We start from the raw sequence: 23,395 nt of genomic DNA, 5'->3' as shown, positions 1-23,395 counted from the left end.
TGAACATGCACCTGTGGAACGTCGTTAAGATACTACAGACGGTAGGCAATTAAGGCCACAGTTATGAAAACTTAGGACACTAAAGAGGCCTTTCTACTGACTCTGAAAAACACCAAAAGAAAGATGTCCAGGGTCCCTGCTCATCTGCGTGAACGTGCCTTAGGCATACTGCAAGGAGGCATAAGGACTGCAGATGTGGCCAGGGCAATAAATTGCAATTTCCATACTGTGAGATGCCTAAGACAGCGCTACAGGGAGACAGGACGGACAGATGATCGTCCTCGCAGTGGCAGACCACGTGTAACAACACCAGCATAGGATCGGTACATCCGAACATCACACCTGCGGGACAGGTACAGGACGGCAACAACAACTGCCCGAGTTACAGCAGGAATGCACAATCCCTCCATCAGTGCTCAGACTGTCCGCAATAGGCTGAGAGAGGCTGGATGGAAGGCTTGTAGGCCTGTTGTAAGGCAGGTCCTCACCAGACATCACCGGCAACTACGTTGCCTGGACCAGACAGGACTGGCAAAAAGTGCTCTTCACTGACGAGTCGCGGTTTTGTCTCACCACGGGTGATGATCGGATTTGCGGTTTTCGTCGAAGGAATGAGCGTTACACCGAGGCCTGTACTCTGGAGCGGGATCAATTTGAAGGTAGAGGGTCCGTCATGGTCTGGGGCGGTGTGTCACAGCATCATCGGACTGAGCTTGTTGTCATGGTAGGCAATCTCAGCGCTGTGCGTTACAGGGAAGACATCCCTCATGTGGTACCCTTCCTGCTGGCTCATCCTGACATGACCCTCCAGCATGACAATGCCACCAGACATACTGCTCGTTCTGTGTGTGATTTCCTGCAAGACAGGAATGTCAGTGTCCTGCCATGGCCAGCGAAAAGCCCAGATCTCAATCCCATTGAGCACGTCTGGGACCTGTTGGATCGGAGGATGAGGGCTAGGGCCATTCCCCCCAGAAATGTCATGGGGACACAGGTGCCTTGGTGGAAGAGTGGGGTAACATCTCTCAGCAAGAACTGGCAAATCTGGTGCAGTCCATGAGGAAAAGATGAACTGCAGTACTTAATGCAGCTGGTGTCACCAGATACTGACTGTTACTTTTGATTTTGACCCCCCCCCCTCCCTCCCTCCTTTGTTCAGGGACACGTTCAATTTCTGTTACTCACATGTCTGTGGAACTTCTTCAGTTTATGTCTCAGATGTTGAATCTTATGTTCATATAAATATTTACACATGTTAAGTTTGCTGAAAATAAACGCAGTTGACAGTGATAGGAAGTTTATTTTTTTGCTGAGTTTAGTACAGAAATATAAATATCCCATAATGTACATGAAATACATAACACCTTTATGTTCCCAAATGTGATGTATATACGCAACGATTGAAAAAAAGTATGATCCTGAAATATATAGCAAATGTTAGGCTACATATATTTAGTCACAAAACATTAGACAAATAATTGTCGAAAGAAAATGTATCACAAGCATCCAAATGTAAGTGGTCAACCTATTGTATTTCCTGCAAAGTAGGATATCACAAGACAAAGAGTACCCTAAACTGTTCAATGTGATCCTTTTTATAACCATAGCCTAGTACTACAATTGACTCTGGTCTGTCTCACACAACAAAATAATGTAATAAACATAAAATTTCCCATTATTACTGTATGTATACAGATAACCTATCATGCATTTATCCTTTTTTATAATAGAAGCATCTCTACCACTGTGTGTCAGTGTTGTAGACGTTCGCCTCAATGTAGCCCTGCCTACCTGTCAGAAAATGCACTCCTTTGACTTTTTAGTCACCCTCATTACTTTTCTTTTTCGCTATTGCTGTGTTTCCCTATCCCTCTCTGAATTCGGACTGTTTCGGCTGTGCTGGCCACTTCTATAGCTTGGGCTGCTCTGGGTACTCTCGGGCCTTTTGAGGATGTCACTCCCTTTATTCTTTTCATCGTCCAGGGGCAAGTAATGCTCACTGGCATCTGAGTAATGGTCATCGGCATCTGAGTAATCGCCATCATCTGAATAACGCCCAATATCCGCCCTCCCCCGCCCTGCTTCGTCATGGCCTTCATCCTCATCTTCTTTTTTGGACTTTAATTCATCTTTCTCAGCCTCCTGCTCTCCTTCCCGTTTTTGGTCAGCAAAGCTGTCTTCATAATCGTTTAGGTATTCATCCTGGAAGACCGTGTTGTAAATAGCCGGTGTATCTGTCTCGTCCTTTTCACTGAGAAAACAAAATGAATAAACACTTAACACAAAAAAATATAAACTCTTATACCATGGCATTGTTGAATACTCGTGTCTGATGGACTTGAAGGGCATTCTAGAGCGTGCATTATTTCAGCACGGTAGAATTCAATAGCTTTAGTTAATTCTTACATGTTTTATGTTTGAGCTGCTTTTGAAACAAAAAGTCAAACTGAAAACATTATTGGCATTGTTGTATTCGATTTTTAGAAGAGCAGAGTGCCAGAGTGCGCTCTGGGCGTTCGTAAATTCAGAGCGTGTCGCTCTCGGAGCGCACACTGGACGCTCTGGCCAAGGATAAGCATTGATCCAAGCGTTCTGACCTCACAACCGCAGTCAAGCACCCAAGCTAACTGCTAGCAACTTCCAGACACAAATGAGAGAACACCTCACTCTGACCATTTTACACGCCCTATCAGAGCTGGTTCGTATGTTTTCATGTTATCCAGAGCGTTGGTACTGTACTGCTGGCAACAATTTAATTCTGATATTTTTACTAACACCGGGGCCACATTCAACGGGTATTGAACGATCGCAAATCCATCAGTTATTCTGCGCTAAAACTGATGGTTTGGCTAGCTAAACTAGCAAGTATGTTTGACTAATGAAGTATGTTTACAAAATGTATAATTCACTGTCATTGAGCAAGAAGTCTACCTTTGTTTTGGGTCACTGGAGGAGGTGGTCCAGCATGCAGATTCTTGGCCACCTGGCTGCTGGGACTTGGGCACCTTGCCACTGACAAAGTCCTCACTCACTCCACAGCCTCGCAGGGTGTCTGTGTAGCGCTTCTCTGCAGCGTGTTTGGCATTCATCTGTCAATAGACAGAAGTGAAAAATAGCATACATCATGACCAGCGATGGGAAAATAGTCAGTCATACCTTTATTATTCATGACAATATACACTACCGTTCAAACGTTTGGGGTCACTTAGAAATGTCCTTGTTTTTTAAATAAAAAATGTTGTCCATTAAAATAACATCAAATTGACTGATGTTTGGCAGGTACTATTTAATGAAGCTGCCAGTTGAGGACTTCCGAGTCAGAGTGTCTAGTAGAGGTCGACCGATTAATCGGAATGGCCGATTAATTAGGGACGATTTCAAGTTTTCATAACAATCGGAAATCTATATTTTTATTTATTTACCTTTATTTAACTAGGCAAGTCAGTTAAGAACACATTCTTATTTTCAATGACGCTTCACCTTGTCAGCTCGGGGATCCAATCTTGCAACCTTACAGTTAACTAGTCCAACGCAATAACGACCTGCCTCTCTCTCGTTGCACTCCACAAGGAGACTGCCTGTTACACGAATGCAGTAAGCCATGGTAAGTTGCTAGCTAGCATTAAACTTGTTTTATGAAAACAATCAATCATAATCACTAGTTAACTACACATGGTTGATGATATTACTAAATATTATCTAGCGTGTCCTGCATTGCATATAATCTGACTGAGCATACAAGCATACAAGTATCTAAGTATCTGACTGAGCTGTGGTAGGCAGAAGCAGGCGTGTAAACATTCATTCAAACAGCACTTTCTTGCGTTTTGCCAGCAGCTCTTCGTTGTACGTCAACCATTGCGCTGTTTATGACTTCAAGCCTATCAACTCCCGAGATGAGGCTGGTGTAACCAAAGTGAAAAGGCTAGCTAGTTAGCGTGCGCTAATAGCGTTTCAAACGTCACTCGCTCTGAACCTTCTAGTAGTTGTTCCCCTTGCTCTGCATGGGTAATGCTGCTTCGATGGTGGCTGTTGTCATTGTGTTGCTGGTCGAGCCCAGGGAGGAGCGAGGAGAGGGACGGAAGCTATACTGTTACACTGGCAATACTAAAGTGTCTATAAGAACATCCAATAGCCAAAGGTTAATGAAATACAAATGGTATAGAGGGAAATAGTCCTATAATTCCTATAATAACTACAACCTAAAACTTCTTACCTGGGAATATTGAAGACTCATGTTAAAAGGAACCAACAGCTTTCATATGTTCTCATGTTCTGAGCAAGGAACTGAAACGTTAGCTTTCTTACATAGCACATATTGCATTTTTACTTTCTTCTCCAACACTTTGTTTTTGCATTATTTAAACCAAATTGAACATGTTTCATTATTTACTTGAGGCTAAATTGATTTTATTGATGTATTATATTAAGTTAAAATAAGTGTTCATTCAGTATTGTTGTAATTGTCATTATTACAAATAAATAAATATTATTGGTCCTCCAATAAATCGGTATCGGCGTTGAAAAATCATAATCGGTCGACCTCTAGTGTCTAGTTTGTAAAACAAATGTACTTGTCCTCTTGCTCAGTTGTGCACCAGAGCCTCCGACTCCTTTTTCAAGTTTTATAGCTTCTTTAAATCAGCACACCAGTTATCAGCTGTGCTAACATAATTGCAAAAGGGTTTTCTAATGATCAATTAGCCTTTTAAAATTATAAACTTGGATTAGCTAACACAACGTGCCATTGGAACACAGGAGTGATGGTTGCTGATAATGGGCCTCTGTACACCTATGTAGATATTCCATTAAAAATCATCAGTTTCCAGCTACAATAGTCATTTTCAAAATTAACAATGTCTACACTGTTTCTGATCAATTTGATGTTATTTTAATGGACAAAATAAATATATTTTTCTTCCAAAATCAAGGACATTTCTAAGTGACCACAAACTTTTGAACGGTAGTGTATATTTATTGTGTGAATGAGTGGTGTGAGGAGATATGGAAAGGATGCCACTTATAACTACTGAAATGCAATCCATGTCATGTCACTCCACGACTCACACGTGTGTGTGTGTGTGTCGTTTCTGGTCACCTGTGCAACCTGCTCCAACAGCAGAGGCCTCCCCTTCACTCTCTCCTGGATTTCCCTCATCTCCTCCTGGTACTCCTTCCTCCGCTGAAAGTCCTGCTTTCTGTTTGAAACACACAGACAACCGTTCACCCCTGTCATCCCACAACCCTCAGCCCTGAAATAACCCTCAGCCCTGACCTATTCAACAAAAACATCACTTTTACAACCACAGATTACTATTACTGATATGGAAAACAGTCACAATTGAGACTATTGAGGCAATGTTCAGTTCAGTCTTCAGGTTTGCATTTCCACTCATCATTTTTATATGAAAAGACCCCGATACATCAGATTGATAAACTGTTTGGGGGGGTGTTCGTACTGGTCTCAGGTGGGGTGAGTTTCCTGGTTGCTACAAGTATAATTATAATGTTATGGATTTCTATATGGGTACCTGAACTGCTTGAGCTTGGACTGGTTGGTCTGGGAGAGGGGCACGTGGGCATCATTGGCTTGGGCGCACTTCGAGACCACCTTTGCAAGCTTCTTCTCTCTCTGCTTCTGTCTCTCACTCCATCTCTCCTCTTCTTCCTCTGCCTTCTTTCTCTGCTCAAGCACCTTTCTACTCAAGGAGACAAGGCAGTCATCGATGACAGGAAGTCATTGGTAGAGGAAGGACTTTGTCAAAAGAGAAAATGAAGGCCAAGGGCACTAGAAGTAGGACTAGGGGGGGTAATGTCAGAGGTTGGGCATTTTATTGTTTTGGAGCTGGGAGTGTATAGGAGGTCCACAGGATTCAACAGACAAGGGTTTTCAACTTTCAGGCCACAACTATTCCTAAAAAGAGCAACTAAAAGGTCTTCTGAAGCTCTGACTAGCTTGTCTAAAAAGGAGACGCCCCTTGCTATTCTATGTGGGTAGTACCTTACAGCCTCTTGGCGTTTTTTGCTGGCATCGGTGACTTTGGCAGGCAGCTGTTCCAGACTGCCTGAGAGGGAGGAGCAGAGGCTAGAGTTGTGTGAGTGGACGAGCCCAGCTGTGCTGACGTAAGGCCAGCGCTTGGCCCGGGGACTCATCTGCTCCTTCTCGATCTCGGCCAGGATGCGTTCGCGGTGCGAGGGGATCTGTGACGTCCGGAGCTGGAACGGCTCGCACGTCGTCAAAGGCTTCACATCGCGCCGGCTCTCCAGCTGCTTCTTGAACCTCCTGTAGCTGGCGTCGAAGTCGGGCACCACCGGGTTTATCTTAGGCCTGTAAGGGGCCCTGTTGTCATCCTCGGATCCAGCGGTGTCCCCCCGGGCTCCATCCTTAGCATGCTCCCTTTTGCTAAGGTGGCGTGCCAGCATGCTGGGTGGCATGGAGGCGCTGTGGAGCAGCTCCTGGGCCCTCATCTGCATCTTGATGGCACGGTACAGCTGCTCCTCCTTCAGTTGCTCGCCCGTAGCCGCCTCATACACGGCCTTGGGCACGGGCTTGGCCCTGAATGGTTGGACTCTCTCCTGGCTGATTTGCTGGAGGTTACGGAGCTGCTCCTCTCTCTGCTCCCTCTTGAGACGTTCACGCTCCAGGAAACTGAAGGGCCGCTGGGTGGAGCACAGACACTGCTGCTCCCGCTCGTGCATGGCCCACCGCGCCTCGTCGCGTTCGTGGAGCTCCTCGTATGGGGGCAGGCGGACGTGGACGGGCACTGAGCTTGCACGGAATTTGTGCTGGCACTCTGTCAGCTCCTCCATCTGCTTCCGCAAGGCCACGTTCTCCAGCTCGATCTCTGACCGTGTCTTCACACCTTTCTGGCCCTTCTGGTTCTCCCGCAGCGTCATGTGGAATGGCTTGGGGACGGTCACTCTGTGTTTCCAAGGCTCGTGTTTGACATCTTTGCACCCTTGCTTTTGGTCCTTACCCTTGATGCCTTTCTTGTGGCCCCCAATGAGGCTCTGGAGGGAGGATGTGGACGGGTGGCGCTGGCGAGGCGACAGCTTGAAGTCATGCCACATGTTGGCTCCAGAGCCGAGTGGGCCTTCCTCAGACGCCTCACGGGCATGGGGCTGATCTTCGAGTACGATCTGGTGAGCGAAAAAAAGATTTTTACACCATTAGAATATGAATTGACTGAGTACAGTACACCTTCCAGAAGCAGATATAATGTAGTACCCTACCAACTTCAGCGTATTATCTTGGTGGTTAATCAAGAAAAACAACCAATTCCAAGCAAGAGCAACAACACACCTGTGTGCCTGTGCCCCCTGCACGTTTTCCGAGGGTGGTGCACCTTTGGGCTCCAGCTTCTTGCGGTACATGCCCTCTAGCTCGGCCATGGTGCGGAAATGGGCCCTCTTCAGCTCCTCCAGCTTACGATAGTACTCCTCGTTGGAGAAGTAGAACTCACGCAGGTCGATGTGGTCCCCCGTCACTCGGTAGTCTTTGATCATCAGGGATCTGCCCTTCCCGGGGGCATCCCCATCACCGTAGTCAGACCTCGAGTCGTCATACTGCAGCTGAAAAGTCAAAGAACGTCAGTAAAAAAACATTTACGTTGTGCACGGACTGTAGAAAATGTGTCTGTGGAATCCATTCCATACAAATAATAAATGTTGCCTACATTTTGCATTGGTCAAATGCAAAATCGACTTTGTCTCGGGCCGTAACAACACCCGTGCCAACATACCCTCCAAACACCGGCTTCTCTGGCATTATCACGTAAGTAAGCAATTGGAAACAAAGGGTATCTTGGATAGGATTGTGGCTCCAGGAAGAAAAAGCCTTTCAACTGTATTTCTATGACTTTAAGATACATCTTAAAGGGGAAGCCCCATATATGTTAATATGCCAAATGCATGAAAGTGTATCATCATGTAAGAGTAGCACTGATGAATGGACGTGTTGTAAATGGTTAAAGCATAAGGCCTAATATGAATTGAGTAGAGCGTAATATGAGATGGCTACTTCATGCCTAAGCTCATTATCCCCAGCTCTGTGGGTTTGGATGACCTATCCATATGGTCACGCACAGAAGGTGGGGTGATAATGGAAGGAGCGTGTGTTCAACTGTCACACTAGCTGCTCTGCCTCCAACCATCTCAATCTTCTTTCCTTCCGGTGATGAATGGATGAGATCCAATCATACATTTACAAATATTAAGAAAATAAGTCTAAAGCTTGGACAAGCAATTCTAACGAGTATCCTACTGATTACGGTACAAGCCAGATCAAAATGAATGTACTTTCTAAATTAAAAAAACTATTTGGAGATGCCCAGATGTAGGGCAAATCCTTGTCCAGTGAGGAAAATAAAATGGGATTTGAAATAATGTTGTTCAAAGGAAATTAAGCATTTAGGATTACTGGCACTGTGACGTCAGTGTAATCTAGTAAATGAGGGAAGCCATAAATAGGCCAGTAACAAATTATGCAGGTCAAATCCTCTCCCACACAGGCAGGTTGACCTGAACAGTCAAATCTCTGTAGTAACATTTGAGAACAACAGACATTTTATGAGAATCCACCTACATAATTAAATGCTTCACCTGAATTTCCCAATCTTTAACATGAGTCTGACATGAAAGATAATTCAAGGCATATCCACTTAAATGTACATCACTATCCAGTGTCATAGGCTTGTATAGGCTATAAATGATGCCTAGTTACATCAACTTAGATGTTTGGTAGCAATGTATGATCAAAATGTTGTATGACTAAGCCATCTAGCAGATCAATGAGGGAGGATCCAAGAAATTAGCTTATTATGGAATGAAGAACCAGAAATAGTCAAATAAAAAACGCAGGCTTCCTATGTGCAACTGGTGTTCTATTTGTCTTCAGATCAACATAATGAATGAGGGTATAACGTTGATGGATTAGTTAGTCGGATGAATGGCATCTCGGCAAGTGTCGGATGGTGTCCTCTTTCCACCCGTATGATGGATTTCATCCAATCATTTAAGAATATTTCTGGATGCTTAGCTCAGCTTTCAAATACAAAACTCATCTGCCGATATCTTACCTCTTTTTCGTAGTCTCGATTGTCAATATGACCAGCTACTGACGAATATGGAAGGGTTCGCTGCCTTTCATACAACGCCAACGGAGCCTTGGTGTGTGGGTCTACCGGCGTTTTCAAACAGGAGGTAACCAGGACGTTGGCGCGATGGGCATTCGCCATTGTTTCCCCTGTTCTTGCTTTCTTTGTCAAAGTTTAATCTAATAGAGACGCTGCAACTACTTGGCAAAAGCTGGCAAAAGCACAGCAGATGCTCTCCAGAGCACCAGCATCGTGTGGTTGTAAAGGAAATTACTAGCTGTTTCAGGAAGTGAATAGTTTCTTATTTTCCTTGAAAACTGTTAGGATATAAATGCTAATAAATGTAAATCTAACGGATTTTTTGTTGGTAGAGTATTTAATTGTCTTAATATAGTTAATTATATATATAGTATATATTATATAGTTTATTTTTGCAAGGTATGAAAATGTGGTGTTTTGTTTGTACATTTACATTTGTGAATATGACATTTGGCCAAAATAATAAGGAAATTAATTACATAAAATTGTTTCAACATATTTATATCGTAAGTAAAGAATCCAAGCAGTACATCTCTCCATAACAGTGCAAAATCTTCATGAATGTGTTCAGTTATAAATTTACTGTTCTCTTGCCACAGATTCCTTACATGAATACAATGCCAAAAAAGATGCTACACGTTTCTGGGTGGTCATTACAAAAGGTAACGTTACAATTATATATTTTTAAACTTCCTCATATAGAAGTTGGCAGGATAATATTTATCAATCATTTTAAAAGAAACTTCCTTCATTTTGTTCATAAGTGTGTGTGTGTGTGTGTGTGTGTGGCAACATCCAACCTTTTTTTTCCCAGTGGTGGAAAAAGTACCCAATTGTCATACTTGAGTAAAAGTAAAGATACCTTAATAGAAAATGACTCAAGTAAAAGTGAAAGTCACCCAGTAAAATCAAACTTGAGTAAAAGTCTTAAAGTAGTTGGTTTTTAATATACTAAGTGTCAAAAGTAAAATAAATCATTTCAAATTCCTTGTATTAAGCATTTACAGACAGCCAGGGCACGCGCCAACATTTAGACTTCATTTACAAATGAAGCATGTGTTTATTAGTAAGTCCACCAGATCAGAGGCAGTAGGAATGACCAGGGATGTTCTTGTAAGGGATTTCCTACTCTTCGTCTGAAGAGGAGAGGCGAGAAGGATCAGAGGACCAAAATGCAGCGTGGTAAGTGTCCATGGTTTTTAATAGGAAAACATGAACACAACTACAAAACAAGAACCGTGAAAACCTGAAACCAGTCCCATGTGGCACAAACATTGACACAGGAGACAACCACCCACAAAATACCCAAAGAATATGGCTGCCTAAATATGGTTCCCAATCAGAGACAACAATAAACACCTGCCTCTGATTGAGAACCACTCTAGGCAACCATAGACTTACCTAGACAACTACACTGAACACAACCCCATAAATCTAATAAACCCCTAGACAAGACGAAACACAATAAATCACCCATGTCACACCCTGGCCTAACCAAAATAATAAAGAAAACGCAGATAACTAAGGCCAGGGCGTGACAGTTCTCTTGATAAGTGTGTGAATTATACAATTTTCCTGTCCTGCTAAGCATTCCAAATGTAACGTGTACTTCTGGGTGCCAGGGAAAATGTATTAAGTAAAAAGTACATATATTTTTCTTTAAGAATGTAGTGACATAAAAGTTGTGAAAAATATAAATAGTAAAGTACAGATACCCCAAAAAGTACTTTTTACTTAAGTACTTTACCCCACTGCTTTTTTCCAACCGATATTATCAATAAAACCATTCCAATAAGGCATGACATAAGGTATAGGGTACAACGTCCTGTTGAAACAAGGCTCTTATAGCTCTATTGTTGTTTAATGGACAAGAAGAAAACACATTTTCTTTCCTACTGATGAGTCAATTAATTAATTGTAGGTATGTTCTGAGGGTCAGGTCTTAACATGTTCCTGAATAATAAAGCAACACCTGAGGGAATGGCATCTAAAACAATTGAAAAATATTTAGGTGTTACAGGGATCTTGTAAAGTGATAAGAATTCCTTATAACTAAGTAAAATACCCTCTGCATTTACAAGTTATCGCACCAACAGGATATTATTTCTGAAGTATTTTTTATACAATATGTCCCAATTATTCCATATATAATATCTGAGTGGAGAAAAATTATGCTTACAAATGAAGGACCATGACAAGAAAACCTGCCGATGAAAAGCAGAAAGTTTCACTGGAACATTGTCAATATTATAACTGAAAACCAACATGAAGTTAAGGCCACCAAAAAGTAGAGAAGACATGATGAGGAATAAAGTTCGACATAGAAGTGTGTCTTCTTAGGATTTTTTAAATCTAATTAATCTTAAAAGTATTATTTAAGGAAGATTATCATACTCATAAGTGTTCATTACAACAGTTTTCCTGATGTAATGGGTTCGGTTTCTCCAAAGAAAGTTGAAAAGCATCTGGTCTCTCTCTTTGCTTATTTTACCATCAAGATCTAAAGATAGAGTAGCAGATGTTAGTCAAGAGATACCTTCAGCCTTGGTTATTAGGACTCTTCCTTTTAAAGATAAGTCACTCTGTAGCCATTGACTTATCTTCTTCTGGGTTGTTTTTAATAACAAGGTTACATTTTAGTAAGCATCTATATTTCTGACCCTTAGTAATGGTTATGCCTAAATATGAAAGTTCTTCTTTCACTGGAATACCATAATATGAAGTTGCAACACAACATTTGACAACCATGAGTTCCCATGTATTAATGTTTAGACATAGACCAGATGCTTTGGAAAAGGATTCTATCACATTGATCGATATGGGAATCTGACTAGCATCTTTCAGAAAAAGTGTAGCATCGTCAGACAGCTGGCTTATAATCATTTATTTACCAGCTATGGAAATACTGTGTATAGGACTATTATTTAAAGAATTTGTAAGAAGTTAATTAATAAACACAGATACAGTGAGATAGGACAACCTTTAACTCAAATCTAGGTGAGGTGCTGTGTTTGTTTGATAGAGCTGTGACCATTCCTATAGAGAGTCTTGAAACCCTTACAGAAAAAAATAGCTGAAGACATATTTCCCAAGGGAGTGGAAGAGGAACCGATGCTCCACTGTGTCAAAAGCTGTATAAAAATAACATGACGCTATCCTCGGTTATTAGGTCTGAGTAGTCAAGTATGTCTAATACTAGTCAGACATTGTTAGAAATATGTCTGTTCCTCATAAAGCCAGACTGTGTTTCATCAATGATTCCATCCAGGACTTATTTGTTTAAGAAGCTACTTGTTCAGAAAATAACTTGTACAATTCTGCCGTAATTCCATCAATACCTGGGGATGTATTGTTCTTTTGATGGCTAATACACTCGATAATCTCTTCAACTATGATGGGTTCATCACACTGTTTCGATTCCGTATCACTGATAGAGTGAACATTATTCAGGGAGTCAAAAAACATCTGTGATTCCTGACTGTACGTAGAGCTATACAATTCCCTGTAAATGACCTTCAACAGTGTTGTCTTGTGATCATGCCATCAATGTTTTGTGATTATTGGTGTCGTAAAAATGTTAGCTAACGGGGTCAGATATTAGTATGTTTGACATTTCAGTGGAAATACTAATCATATTTTTGATTAACGGCTTGGCAAAAAATATAGGTCCCGTATTATCGGCAACCTTACTATTTTCCGAAGTGTTTACTAGATAGTTGACTAGTTGGCTAGCCTCCCTTAAAAAAAAAAGACTTGCATGGCAACTTTTCATTGCGTAGCCCGGTGCGCCCTCCCGTGGACTCATTAAAAAAAAAAAATCTTCCCCAACATTCAGTGTTGTAACCAAATAAAGTCTCATCATTTGTTTTACAGATTAATCTTATGTTTTGAGAAAGAAGATAAACTCATATTTTAGTATTAAACTTAAATAAATACACCTTTAGTTTCAGTTATGTGCATTGTGTCACGAACCGGCTCTAAGTTCGTAGCAAAAAGGAGATAACGTGGAGATAAGGAATAACTAAATATATTTATTAACTGAAGTAAACTAAATACAATTAACAACGGGGTGTGTGTAGTCTGTAATCAGTAGTGTAAGTGAGTGGTTGCGTGCATAAATGTGATAATGAGAGATGTTGAAAGGTGCCAAAACAAAAACAAAACGGCCACAAAAATGCCACAACCAAAATCTATCAGTGTCTGCATGGAGAGAGTCTCCCCAATGTAGCGCAAGTAGACAATGGACCTGATCGGACAGCTCAGAGCCTGCTCTTTTCTGTCCATAAGAAACAATTGGATTGGTGGAAGAGGCAGGGCAGGCCAGGAGCAAGGAAGGAGGGTGTGGTCAGCAAGGCATCCCCCGAGGCTGAATGCCCTAAAGTTTTTATTAGAACGGTCGTAAATTAGTTTCGCCTTTTTGCTTTTCCCGACATGAGTTCGTGGTGTTTTGTTTTAAAAAATAGAAGTAAAAATAAATAAATAAATAAAAATGAGGGCTAAAAGAAGGTCATTAAAATTATAGCTCACAGCTGTGCATGGGGAGAGGGGTGGGGGTGCTAAGGAGTGCATTCACATATATCTACACATTTTCATACACACACAAATGTATTTTATTTTTTTCCTCTCTTCTAGGTCAGTTTCAGCATTATGGACATGGGTGTATCTGTGGTCCATTTGGCCTGTCCCACGGCTTCCTTCAATGATGGGTTGTGGGTGGCTCTGTTGATGAACTTCTGGCCAATGATTGACTGCCTATTGTTGATTGATGTCAGTCCAGATATGCGATTAACGTAGTGGTTGCTGATGTATCTTGGTAGTCTGTAAGCCATTTTTGCTGCCATGTTTTGGACTATCTGTAGCCGATTCATCTGCTGCGGTGAAGCTGTTATCCAGGCTGGCAGGGCGTATTCACAGAGGGGTCGGATGTAGCTGATGTAGACTTTCGACACTGTCTGAGGTGAGGCTCCATATTTTCTTCCGCACAGCGTTTTTAGGTGGTTTAGTCTTTTTCGTCACGCTCTCTCTATGTTCGCTATATGGATTGTCCAGCGCATGTTCTTCTGGAAGGTGACTCCATGGAATTTTGCTTATTTTTCTACTTTTATTGTTTCACCGTAGAGTTTGAGATCTATGGGTTTCCTGGTTTTCTTGCTGGTGCTTCTTGTGAAGAGGACGCATTGGGTCTTTTGTGGGTTCAATTTTACTCGCCACATGTTAGACCACGACTCGATCATTTCAATAGACTTCTGGAGTTTTTTTGCAGCAAGTTGAGGACATTTGGAGCTGGACCAGTAGCAGAGGTCATCGGCAAACTGTGAGACTTGACCTATGGTGGGTGGAGGGTAGTAGATATCTGATATGTAGAGTAGAAAAAGTAGCGGGCTTAGAACTGCCCCCTGTGGGACACCTGCCTCCGGGGTGAAAGGTGAGGATATTGCTGTGGAGACCTTCACTTTAATTGTACGGTTGTGGAGAAAGCTGGTGATGATGTTTCTGATGGAGAGCGGTAGTTTGAGATTGGAGTCTGCGAGCCGGTAACACAGTCCATTGTGCCACATCTTGTCAAATGCTGTCTCTATGTCAAAGAAAACCGCCAGGGTAAGTTCTTTTTTCTTGATGTTCCGAAGGATGTCCTCTGACAGTCTTAGAATGTTATCGGTGGTTGATCTTGCTTTCCTGAAGCCAGCTTGGTGGATTCCAAGGAGGCCCATTTCCTCAGTGTGGCCGCTCAGTCTTTGGGTGAGTACTCTCTCAAACAGCTTCCCGACATGACTGAGGAGGCTGATTGGTCTGTAACTTGTGACGTTGTATGGGTCTTTGCCAGGTTTGTGGATCATTGTGACAACTGCAGATTTCCAATTAATGGGGAAGAGGTGTACTTATCCTGGGGACACACACACCCGGGCCGAGGTGTGTCCCATTTCGCTGACGACACTCCCGGCCCACCGACATCCCAATAGGGAAAACAAGAGCAAAGAGAAAGAATTCGGCAGTGGGAGGGTCATCACAATTTACAAACATTTAAAACACTGTTGGAGTTTGTGTTGCAGAGATGAACTTGGAAAGCAGAGGAAGAAATACACAAGATGGGTTGAATAAATATATATTATATTTTAGACATGTTTTTTTTTGGTTTTTTACAAATAAAAAATGTAATGTGAAAACAAACAATTAAATCTCGACCTCCATCCCTATATTGTCACAGAAACCACAATAAAAAAATCCAGCTTCACTACCACCTCTAGAACCCACTGCACACACCTGCAGTGGAACCAGTGCTGGCCGATGCCACTGGCCGATGCAGCTGTCAGGAATGGTTCCAGCGGGAGGTCCAGCAGAGGCGATGGAGTCAATGGTCTCATTCATGGCAGCCCTCTCCTGTGCCATCTGTGTTCTGAGGGCTGCCCGACGCTCTTTCTCCTCTGCCTCGGCCCTCTCCTTCTAACCCCTCTCCTGCCACTGGCGCGTGTATTTCTCCCTGGTGAGGTATGTGGCAACCACAGGGAGTCTTCTGTATCGGTCTAGTCGATACTTCAGGACAGTAAGGATGTGCCCTAGGTCCTTCGCTATCAGCCCCCCCCTCTATTAGGGGGTGCTCTTCTAGAGCTAGGGCTGGAGCAGGGGCTGGGACTGGAGCAGGGACTGGGACTGGAGCACTGAGGGTCCTCCTGTGGTTGCTGGGGAGGAGGTGCTGATGGACGGCACAGTGCTGCTGGTTCCAGGAGAGGCGGTAGTTGGACCCGGTAGAGACCGAGATGGCATTAAACGGGACCCTTCAAATGGCTGAAGGGTCAAAAGGGAAGAGGCCACACTTCTTAAACCCTTCCACCACGTAGCGCATGTCCTTGAAGTGCTGGTACGGGTAGCGGAATACTCTGGCAAATTCTGATTTGTTTACAATCTAGGAGTGGTCAAAATGGCTGAGGTCTCCAGCTACCTTGGAGAACTCAGCCCTTAAAGGGCCAAAGTATGCCACATCCAGCAGCTGCAGGACATGGGTGCAGTGTGGTGGAAGACAAAGAAGTATAACCCCTTCCCTTAGTGCCGCCACGAGCACCTCCAGGTCCATGTGGCTCGTGTCCATTGAAGAGAAAGAGAGGGCGCTCCTTCACTGCATACTGAATGAAGTGCTGAAACCACTTCCTGAACAGGTCCCCGTCAATGTAGCCACTGTTTGACCGTCCATACAAGGCTTGGGGGGGGGGGGGTCCTCCAACCTCTAGAGAGTGTCTGATTTTCCCCCGATGTTGGGGGAAAATTTGCTATATTATCCAGTTTATTTAATCTATATATATTATCCAGTTTATTTTGTAATTCAATCAGTTCTTTCTCCTCCCCCGAGAGGCCGGCTGGGGACCTCTGAGAAAGGGAAGTTATCTTAATGATCACATTTTCTTCCTCAGCTCTTCTGGTTTTAGCAAGATTACTACCAGATTTTCTAAGGTATTTGGCCATTTCAAATTTAAAGAGCTTCCAGTTCTTGCAATACGATTTTTCTTCACAAGCTCTTTCCCAAAAGTGTGAGAGCAGACCTTTAACCTAAAATTTAACTATAATAAGGAGCTATTTAGCTTCCAGTAGGATTTTCTACCAAGGTTAGTATCAGAAGTAAATATTTTGACATCAACGTAAATGGCCATATGGTCTGTGAGGGGAGTAGTACAAATATTTGTAATAAAACACTCACTATCAATACACCGATATAAGCCAAAAATCTATTCTGGATTGTCTGGAACTTGCTTTGTTACTCCAAGTGAATGATCTGTCAACCGGAAACCTCTCTCTCCATAAAATCAAACTTTTCCATAAAAAATATTAATCCCAAATTCTGATTGGTTGGCCTACCTGGGGGACATCGATCAGTTGAATTATCTATAGTAATATTAAAGTCCCCTCCTATCAATAATAACGAATTGGGAAATTTTGATAAACATATACTTAATTGGTTCTCTACAGATTCAAGCAACTCATCATTCTCATGTTTGGTGTTATACCCGTAGAAGTTTACAGGAATGAGCATAATGTCATTGTAACTGATCACAAGACAAATAAAGTGACCATTGGGGTCATAGTCTGAGTGTAGAATATTACCACCAAAGGTATTTTTTATTGTAATGACCCCAGCGGAGCGTTCAGAGCCATGGGAAAGCCAAATATCGTTGCCCCAACTTCCAAAAGTTGGCATCAGCAGAAATTGAGTGTGACTCATATATATATATATATATATATATATATATATATATATATATATATTTTTTTTTTTTCATCTGTTTTAAGTTGTTTAGAAAATAAAATAAGGCCTTGTGCTTCACATTGTTTCGTAACCCCTTAGAATTAAGATACACTATAGACAAAGACAAAACAATAAAGGTAATATAAAAGTATAAACTGTAGGATGAGTCAAAAACGTAGGAGCAGTGAACGTAAACTATAAGGAACCGAAATCTGCACAGAGCACTTTTTTCTGAAACTCGTCAGTCTATTCTTGTTCTGAGAAATGAAGGCTATTCCAGGTGAGAAATTGTGTACTACTCCCTTCACAGAACAGCTCAAACTGGCTCTAACCAGTATAGAAAGAGGAGTAGGAGGCCCCGGTGCACAACTGAGCAAGAGTACAAGTACAGTAGTGTCTAGTTTGAGAAACAGACGCCTCACAAGTCCTCAACTGGCAGCTTCATTAAATAGTACCCACAAAACACCAGTCTAAATGTCAACAGTGAAGAGGAGACGTCGGGATGCTGGCCTTCTAGGCAGAGTTCCTTTGTCCAATGTCTGTATTCTTTTGCCCATCTTTATCTTTTATTTTTATTGGCCAGTCTGAGATATGGCTTTTTCTTTGCAACTCTGCCTAGAAGGCCAGCATCCCGGAGTCGCCTCTTCACTGTTGACGTTGAGAGTGGTGTTTTGCGGGTACTATTTAATGAAGCTGCCAGTTGAGGACTTGTGAGTCATTTACAACATTAACAGTGTCTACACTGTATTTCTGATTAATTGTATGTTATTTTAATATATTTTCTTGTGCTTTTCTTTCAAAATCAAGGACATTTCAAAGTGACCCCAAACTTTTGAACAGTAGTGTATATACAAATAAATAAAAGGGGTACCTACTATTTTAAGTGCATATGAAAATAAAGAGCACTATATATATTTTTAGTGCAAATCAAAAGTTTGGACACACCTACTCATTCAACGTTTTTTCTTTATTTTTACTATTTTCAACATTGTAGAATAATAGTGAAATAACACATTGGAATCATGTAGTAAACAAAAAAGTGTTAAACAAATCAAAATGTATTTTAGATTTTTCAAAGTAGCCACCCTTTGCTTTAATGGCATTCTCTCAACCAGTTTCACCTGGAATGCTTTTCCACAGTCTTGAAGGAGTTCCCACATATGTTGAGCACTTGTTGGCTTCTTTTCCTTCACTCTGTGGTACAACTCATCCCAAACCATTTCAATTGGATTGAGGTCGGGTGATTGTGGAGGTCTGGTGCAGCACTCCATCACTCTCCTACTTGGTCAAATAGCCCTTACACAGCCTGGAGGTGTGTTGGGTCATTGTCCTGTTGAAAAACAAATGATAGTCCCACTAAATGCAAATCAGATGGGATGGCGTATCGCTGCAGAATTCTGTGGAAGCAATACTGGTTAAGTGTGCCTTAAATTCTAAATAAATCACTGACAGTGTCACCAGCAAAGCACCCCCCCGTTACTACACGATTCCATATATGTTATTTCATAGTTTTGATGTCTTCACTATTATTCTACAATGTAGAAAATAGTAAAAATAAAGAAAAACCCTTGAATTAATAAGTGTTCTAAAACTTTTGACCGGTAGTGTATATTGTCCATAATGTCTATACACACACCACCATATACATACAGTTGAAGTCAGAAGTTTACATACACTTAGGTTGGGGTCATTAAAACTCATTTTTCAACCACTTCACAAATTCCTTGTAAACAAACTATAGTTTTGGCAAGTCGGTTAGTACATCTACTTTGTGCATGACACAAGTCATTTTCCAACAATTGTTTACAGACAGATTATTTCACTGTATCACAATTCCAGTGGGTCAGAAGTTAACATACACTAAGTTGACTGTGCCTTTAAACAGCTTGGAAAATTCCAGAAAATGACGTCCTGTCTTTAGAAGCTTCTGATAGGCTAATTGACATCATTTGAGTCAATTGGAGGTGTACCTGTGGATGTATTTCAAGGCCTACCTTCAAACTCAGTGCCTCTTTGCTTGCCATCATGGGAAAATCAAAATAAATCAGCCAAGACCTCAGAGAAAAAATGTAGACCTCCACAAGTCTGGTTCATCCTTGGGAGCAATTTCCAAATGCCTGAAGGTTCCACGTTCATCTGTACAAACAATAGTATGCAAGTATAAACACCATGGGACCACGCAGCCGTCATACCGCTCAGAAAGGAGATGCTTTCTGTCTCCTAGAGATGAACGTACTTTGGTGTGAAAAGTGCAAATCAATCCCAGAACAACAGCAAAGGACCTTGTGAAGATGCTGGAGGAAACCGGTACAAAAGTATCTATATCCACAGTAAAACAAGTCCTATATCGTCATAACCTGAAAGCCGTTCAGCAAGGAAGAAGCCACTGCTCCAAAACTGCCATAAAAAAGCCAGACTACAGTTTGCAACTGCACATGGGGACAAAGATCGTACTTTTTGGAGAAATGTCCTTTGGTCTGATGAAACAAAAATAGAACTGTTTGGCCATAATGATCATCGTTATGTTTGGAGGAAAAAGGAGGAGGCTTGCAAGCAGAAGAACAACATCCCAACCATGAAGCCCGGGGGTGGCAGCATCATGTTGTGGGAGTGCTTTGCTGCAAGAGGGACTGGTGCACTTCACAAAATAGATGTCATCATGAGGGAGGAAAATTATGTGTATATATTGAAGCAACATCTCAAGACATCAGTCAGGAAGTTAAAGCTTGGTCGCAAATGGGTGTTCCAAATGGACAATGGCCCCAAGCATACTTCCAAAGTTGTGACAAAATAGCTTAAGAACAACAAAGTCAAGGTATTGGAGTGGCCATCACAAAGCTTTGACCTCAAATCCATAGAAAATTTGTGGGCAGAACTGAAAAAGCGTGTGCAAGCAAGGAGGCCTACAAACCTGACTCAGTTACAGCAGCTCTGTCAGGAGGAATGAGCCAAAATTCACCCAACTTATTGTGGGAAGCTTATGGAAGGCTACCCAAAACATTTGACCCAAGTTAAACAATTTAAAGGCAATGCTACCAAATACTAATTGAGTGTATGTAAACTTCTGACCCACAGAGAATGTGATGAAAGAAATTAAAGCTGAAATAAATCACTATACTATTATTCTGACATTTCACATAATTAAAATAAAGTGGTGACAGTGAATTTTTACTACGATTAAGTGTCAAGAATGGTGAAACTGAGTTTAAAGTTGGTTAAGGTGTATGTAAAGTTCTGATTTCAACTGTATATATTTCAGACTGACATTGCTTGTTCTGATATTTCCTCTCTTTTTTGAGGATTTATGTGTATTGTTAGGTATTACTACACTGATGGAGCTAGGAACACAAGCATTTAGCTGCACCTGCGATAACATGAAAAAAATGTGTACGTGACCAATAACAGATGTCCATTAGACATTTATTTTTCCCGTTCAAGTGGGACCATAGTCAATTCTGCAGTGATATATGGTTACAGTAGGTTGTTACCGTTCTCCTCCTTTTTTGTACCATAGTACTAGTTTTGTGTCATTCTAGGCAGTGTTACCCAGTCTTGTTCAGAGTCAAAAAGGCACCTCTCTTTCAGTCGCTGAAGGATGATATTGTTGGATGCATTACGAAAGTCGTTTTTTTATCCAATTGTTTTTTTGATTGTTTGCCTGTTTGTTTTCTTACCAAAACATTAGGGCAAGAACCCAATAGTGGACTTGCATGGTAGTATTTATTTTGAATTAAATTAAAGAATAAATTTCAGGGTTTTTCATGGTGTAAATCTTTTTATTTTTATTGCCCTTCTGATATTTCAATGAGTGTGTTCCCTTTGGAAAGCAATTCCCTAAACAATGTTCAGCAAGGGTCTCATCCAGGGTCATGTTCAATAGGAACCAAACAAAATAAAACTGAAAGAGGGAGATGGAAAAATACTAGTTTCTATCTACGTGGGCCGGCACCCGTGTCTGACTGGGCCGTGGCTCCGACGGGGCCTGCTCTGACTTGGGTACTTTTTTTTAGCTTGGATTTACATAACAATGGCAAACTGAATATTAACACCTCAAAAAGCAACAGTATTGAATGATGCAGAGGTTTGGGAAACAACACGAGAGCTTACATTAAAGGGATACTTCGGGTTTTGCCAATGAGGCACTGTATCTACTTTCCCAGATTCACATGAACTCGTGGATACCATTTTTATGTCTCTGTGTCCAGTATGAAGTAAACTAGAGATTCACGAGCCAATGCTAAGTAGCGTTACCCATAGACTTCCAGTCATTGCGCTAACGCTAGTTAGCAATTGCGGTAGTGATAGTTAGCAACTTCCTTAAAACTACACGCAGAGACATAAAAATGGTATCCACGAGTTCCTGTGACTCCGGGGAAGTAGATTGCCAAAATCATGAAGTTTACCTTTAACATAAAACATTGGCAACACCCAGTTCTTCATTTGTAAATCGGGAGGTGCCGGAACAAACAGTGAGCACGAGAGGGGGTTGACCTGGGGAGTTCGGAGATGCATGATGAAACTTTTTTTAAATATATAATAAAGCATTGCATTCATACAATCACATTTGTGCAGTGGCATAGAGCAGTAGAGTAGAGGCACTTTCAGAAGTTGCATACATGGGGTACATTTTTTGTAGCATTATGTACAGGAAAATGTTGGCCTTTTATAAACGCATTTCATGCAATTCTACGTAATTTTACACGATTGGAGACTTTGGCAGAAGCTTTCTTAATACCACACAAATGATGGAAATGGCAGGCTATTTTGACACTGACAAACTAAGAATCTGAGATCAATAAAAAACAACCTTGTCCTGAATCCATCAATAGCCCAGGCCTAGGTGTGTGGAGACACATATTGTAGGCTACAAAATGAAGTGGAAATTATAGTCCAAAAAATGCTTTCCAGTTTCACTGACTCACCCAATGATGCGCAGCTCACTCGCTGTTGATGGCCGATGCACTCGTGCCAAAAGACTCTTTCTCTTTTGTACAATAATATTTGGAAGTTGATCAAATATTTTGGTGGCCTACAGCATAGAGTAAATTAATTATCAAGCATAACGCTTGAGAGATAAGAGTTCAGGCTCATGTCTATCAGAGCAGAGGGAGAGAGATCATAGAAATTGAATCTCATTCACACCTCTTCACTTTTTCCACATATGTAACGTTGATTTGAACCTTCTGGCCAGCTAGTGGGTCAGGCGTCGCCCCACTGTTTGATTCATATTGCGTGATTTCTGATGATAGTTCTGGATAATATCGACTGATTTCAATTTTAAGGGGTGGCCTACTAGCTAGTGGAAGTGCCGGTGGTGATGCTGAACAAGGCAGTTAAACCCACTGTTCCTAGGCCGTCATTGTGAATATGAATTTGTTAAATAAAATAAATAAAAATGCTGAACTGGCGGGATAAGCAGCACTGCTTGCTAAGGCATCTCCACCAGGAGCAGTTTGCTTCTCACTCCTCTCATCCGGCACCAGGGCCGGCCCTCCCATTAGGCAAGATTAGGGGTGCCTTGCCCCAGCCAGCAAGCTGGTAACAGTTGCTGCAGTTCCCGCCCCCACCCCATTCCTGCTTCTCCCGAAGTTCACTCCCACTATCCTTGGTAGCTATGGTGATACGTGTGTTTTTACAGGATTATCCAATTGTGAAACATAAAAATAAAAAAAATCTGCCAATTAAACTATTGTATTGTTTTTTTGTTTGTGTGTGATTTAGAGGATTAATGACTAGGGCAGTAGGCTAACCTAGCCTGCTAACATTAGCTAGCTACTAGTGGAAATAATTTTATCTGAAAGTAAACTACAGAGATTCTCAGAGACAAAAACTATCAGGAAGCGAATATATATATATATATATATAAAACTAATGAGAAAAGAGGGACAATCTCTAAACCAGAGATTCGCTGATGAAATTTATCAGCTGGCAGCAATGCCCATCAGCCAGTGTGGAGAACAAGCCTCCAAGGACAGGCCGTTCAATCGCAGAGACGGACTAGCCCGTTGGCTGGTTCTAGCAGCGAAGA

The 23,395-nt window shown here is 41.7% G+C and overlaps 1 protein-coding gene across 1 annotated transcript; it reads right to left on the bottom strand.

Moving 5' to 3' along the window:
- Window positions 1-1,280: 1,280 nt before the first annotated feature.
- On the bottom strand, window positions 1,281-15,521 carry LOC110493718 (protein FAM161A). Its single transcript, XM_036948369.1, has 7 exons — window positions 15,396-15,521; window positions 7,312-7,572; window positions 6,002-7,140; window positions 5,532-5,699; window positions 5,099-5,198; window positions 2,932-3,089; window positions 1,281-2,251 (listed from the first exon to the last, which is right to left on the bottom strand). Exons 1-7 carry the CDS (start codon window positions 15,519-15,521, stop codon window positions 1,849-1,851), a joined length of 2,355 nt encoding a protein of 784 aa, XP_036804264.1. The 3' UTR covers window positions 1,281-1,848.
- Between the last annotated feature and the right edge of the window lie 7,874 nt (window positions 15,522-23,395).

The sequence above is a fragment of the Oncorhynchus mykiss genome, chromosome 17, assembly GCF_013265735.2.
Source record: "Oncorhynchus mykiss isolate Arlee chromosome 17, USDA_OmykA_1.1, whole genome shotgun sequence".
Classification (NCBI taxonomy): domain Eukaryota; kingdom Metazoa; phylum Chordata; class Actinopteri; order Salmoniformes; family Salmonidae; genus Oncorhynchus; species Oncorhynchus mykiss.
The sequence above is the reverse complement of the archived record's forward strand: the minus strand, read 5'-3'. Positions and strand labels throughout refer to the sequence as shown.

Coding starts and splice junctions, on each gene's coding strand:
- LOC110493718 (XM_036948369.1), bottom strand. CDS start 15,521: ATGGCACAGGAGAGGGCTGCCATGAATGAGACCATTGACTCCATCGCC. Junction 3,090..5,098: donor TGTTGGAGCAGGTTGCACAG/GTGACCAGAAAC, acceptor GTCTATTGACAG/ATGAATGCCAAACACGCTGC. Junction 2,252..2,931: donor TCCAGTGACCCAAAACAAAG/GTAGACTTCTTG, acceptor TTGTTTTCTCAG/TGAAAAGGACGAGACAGATA.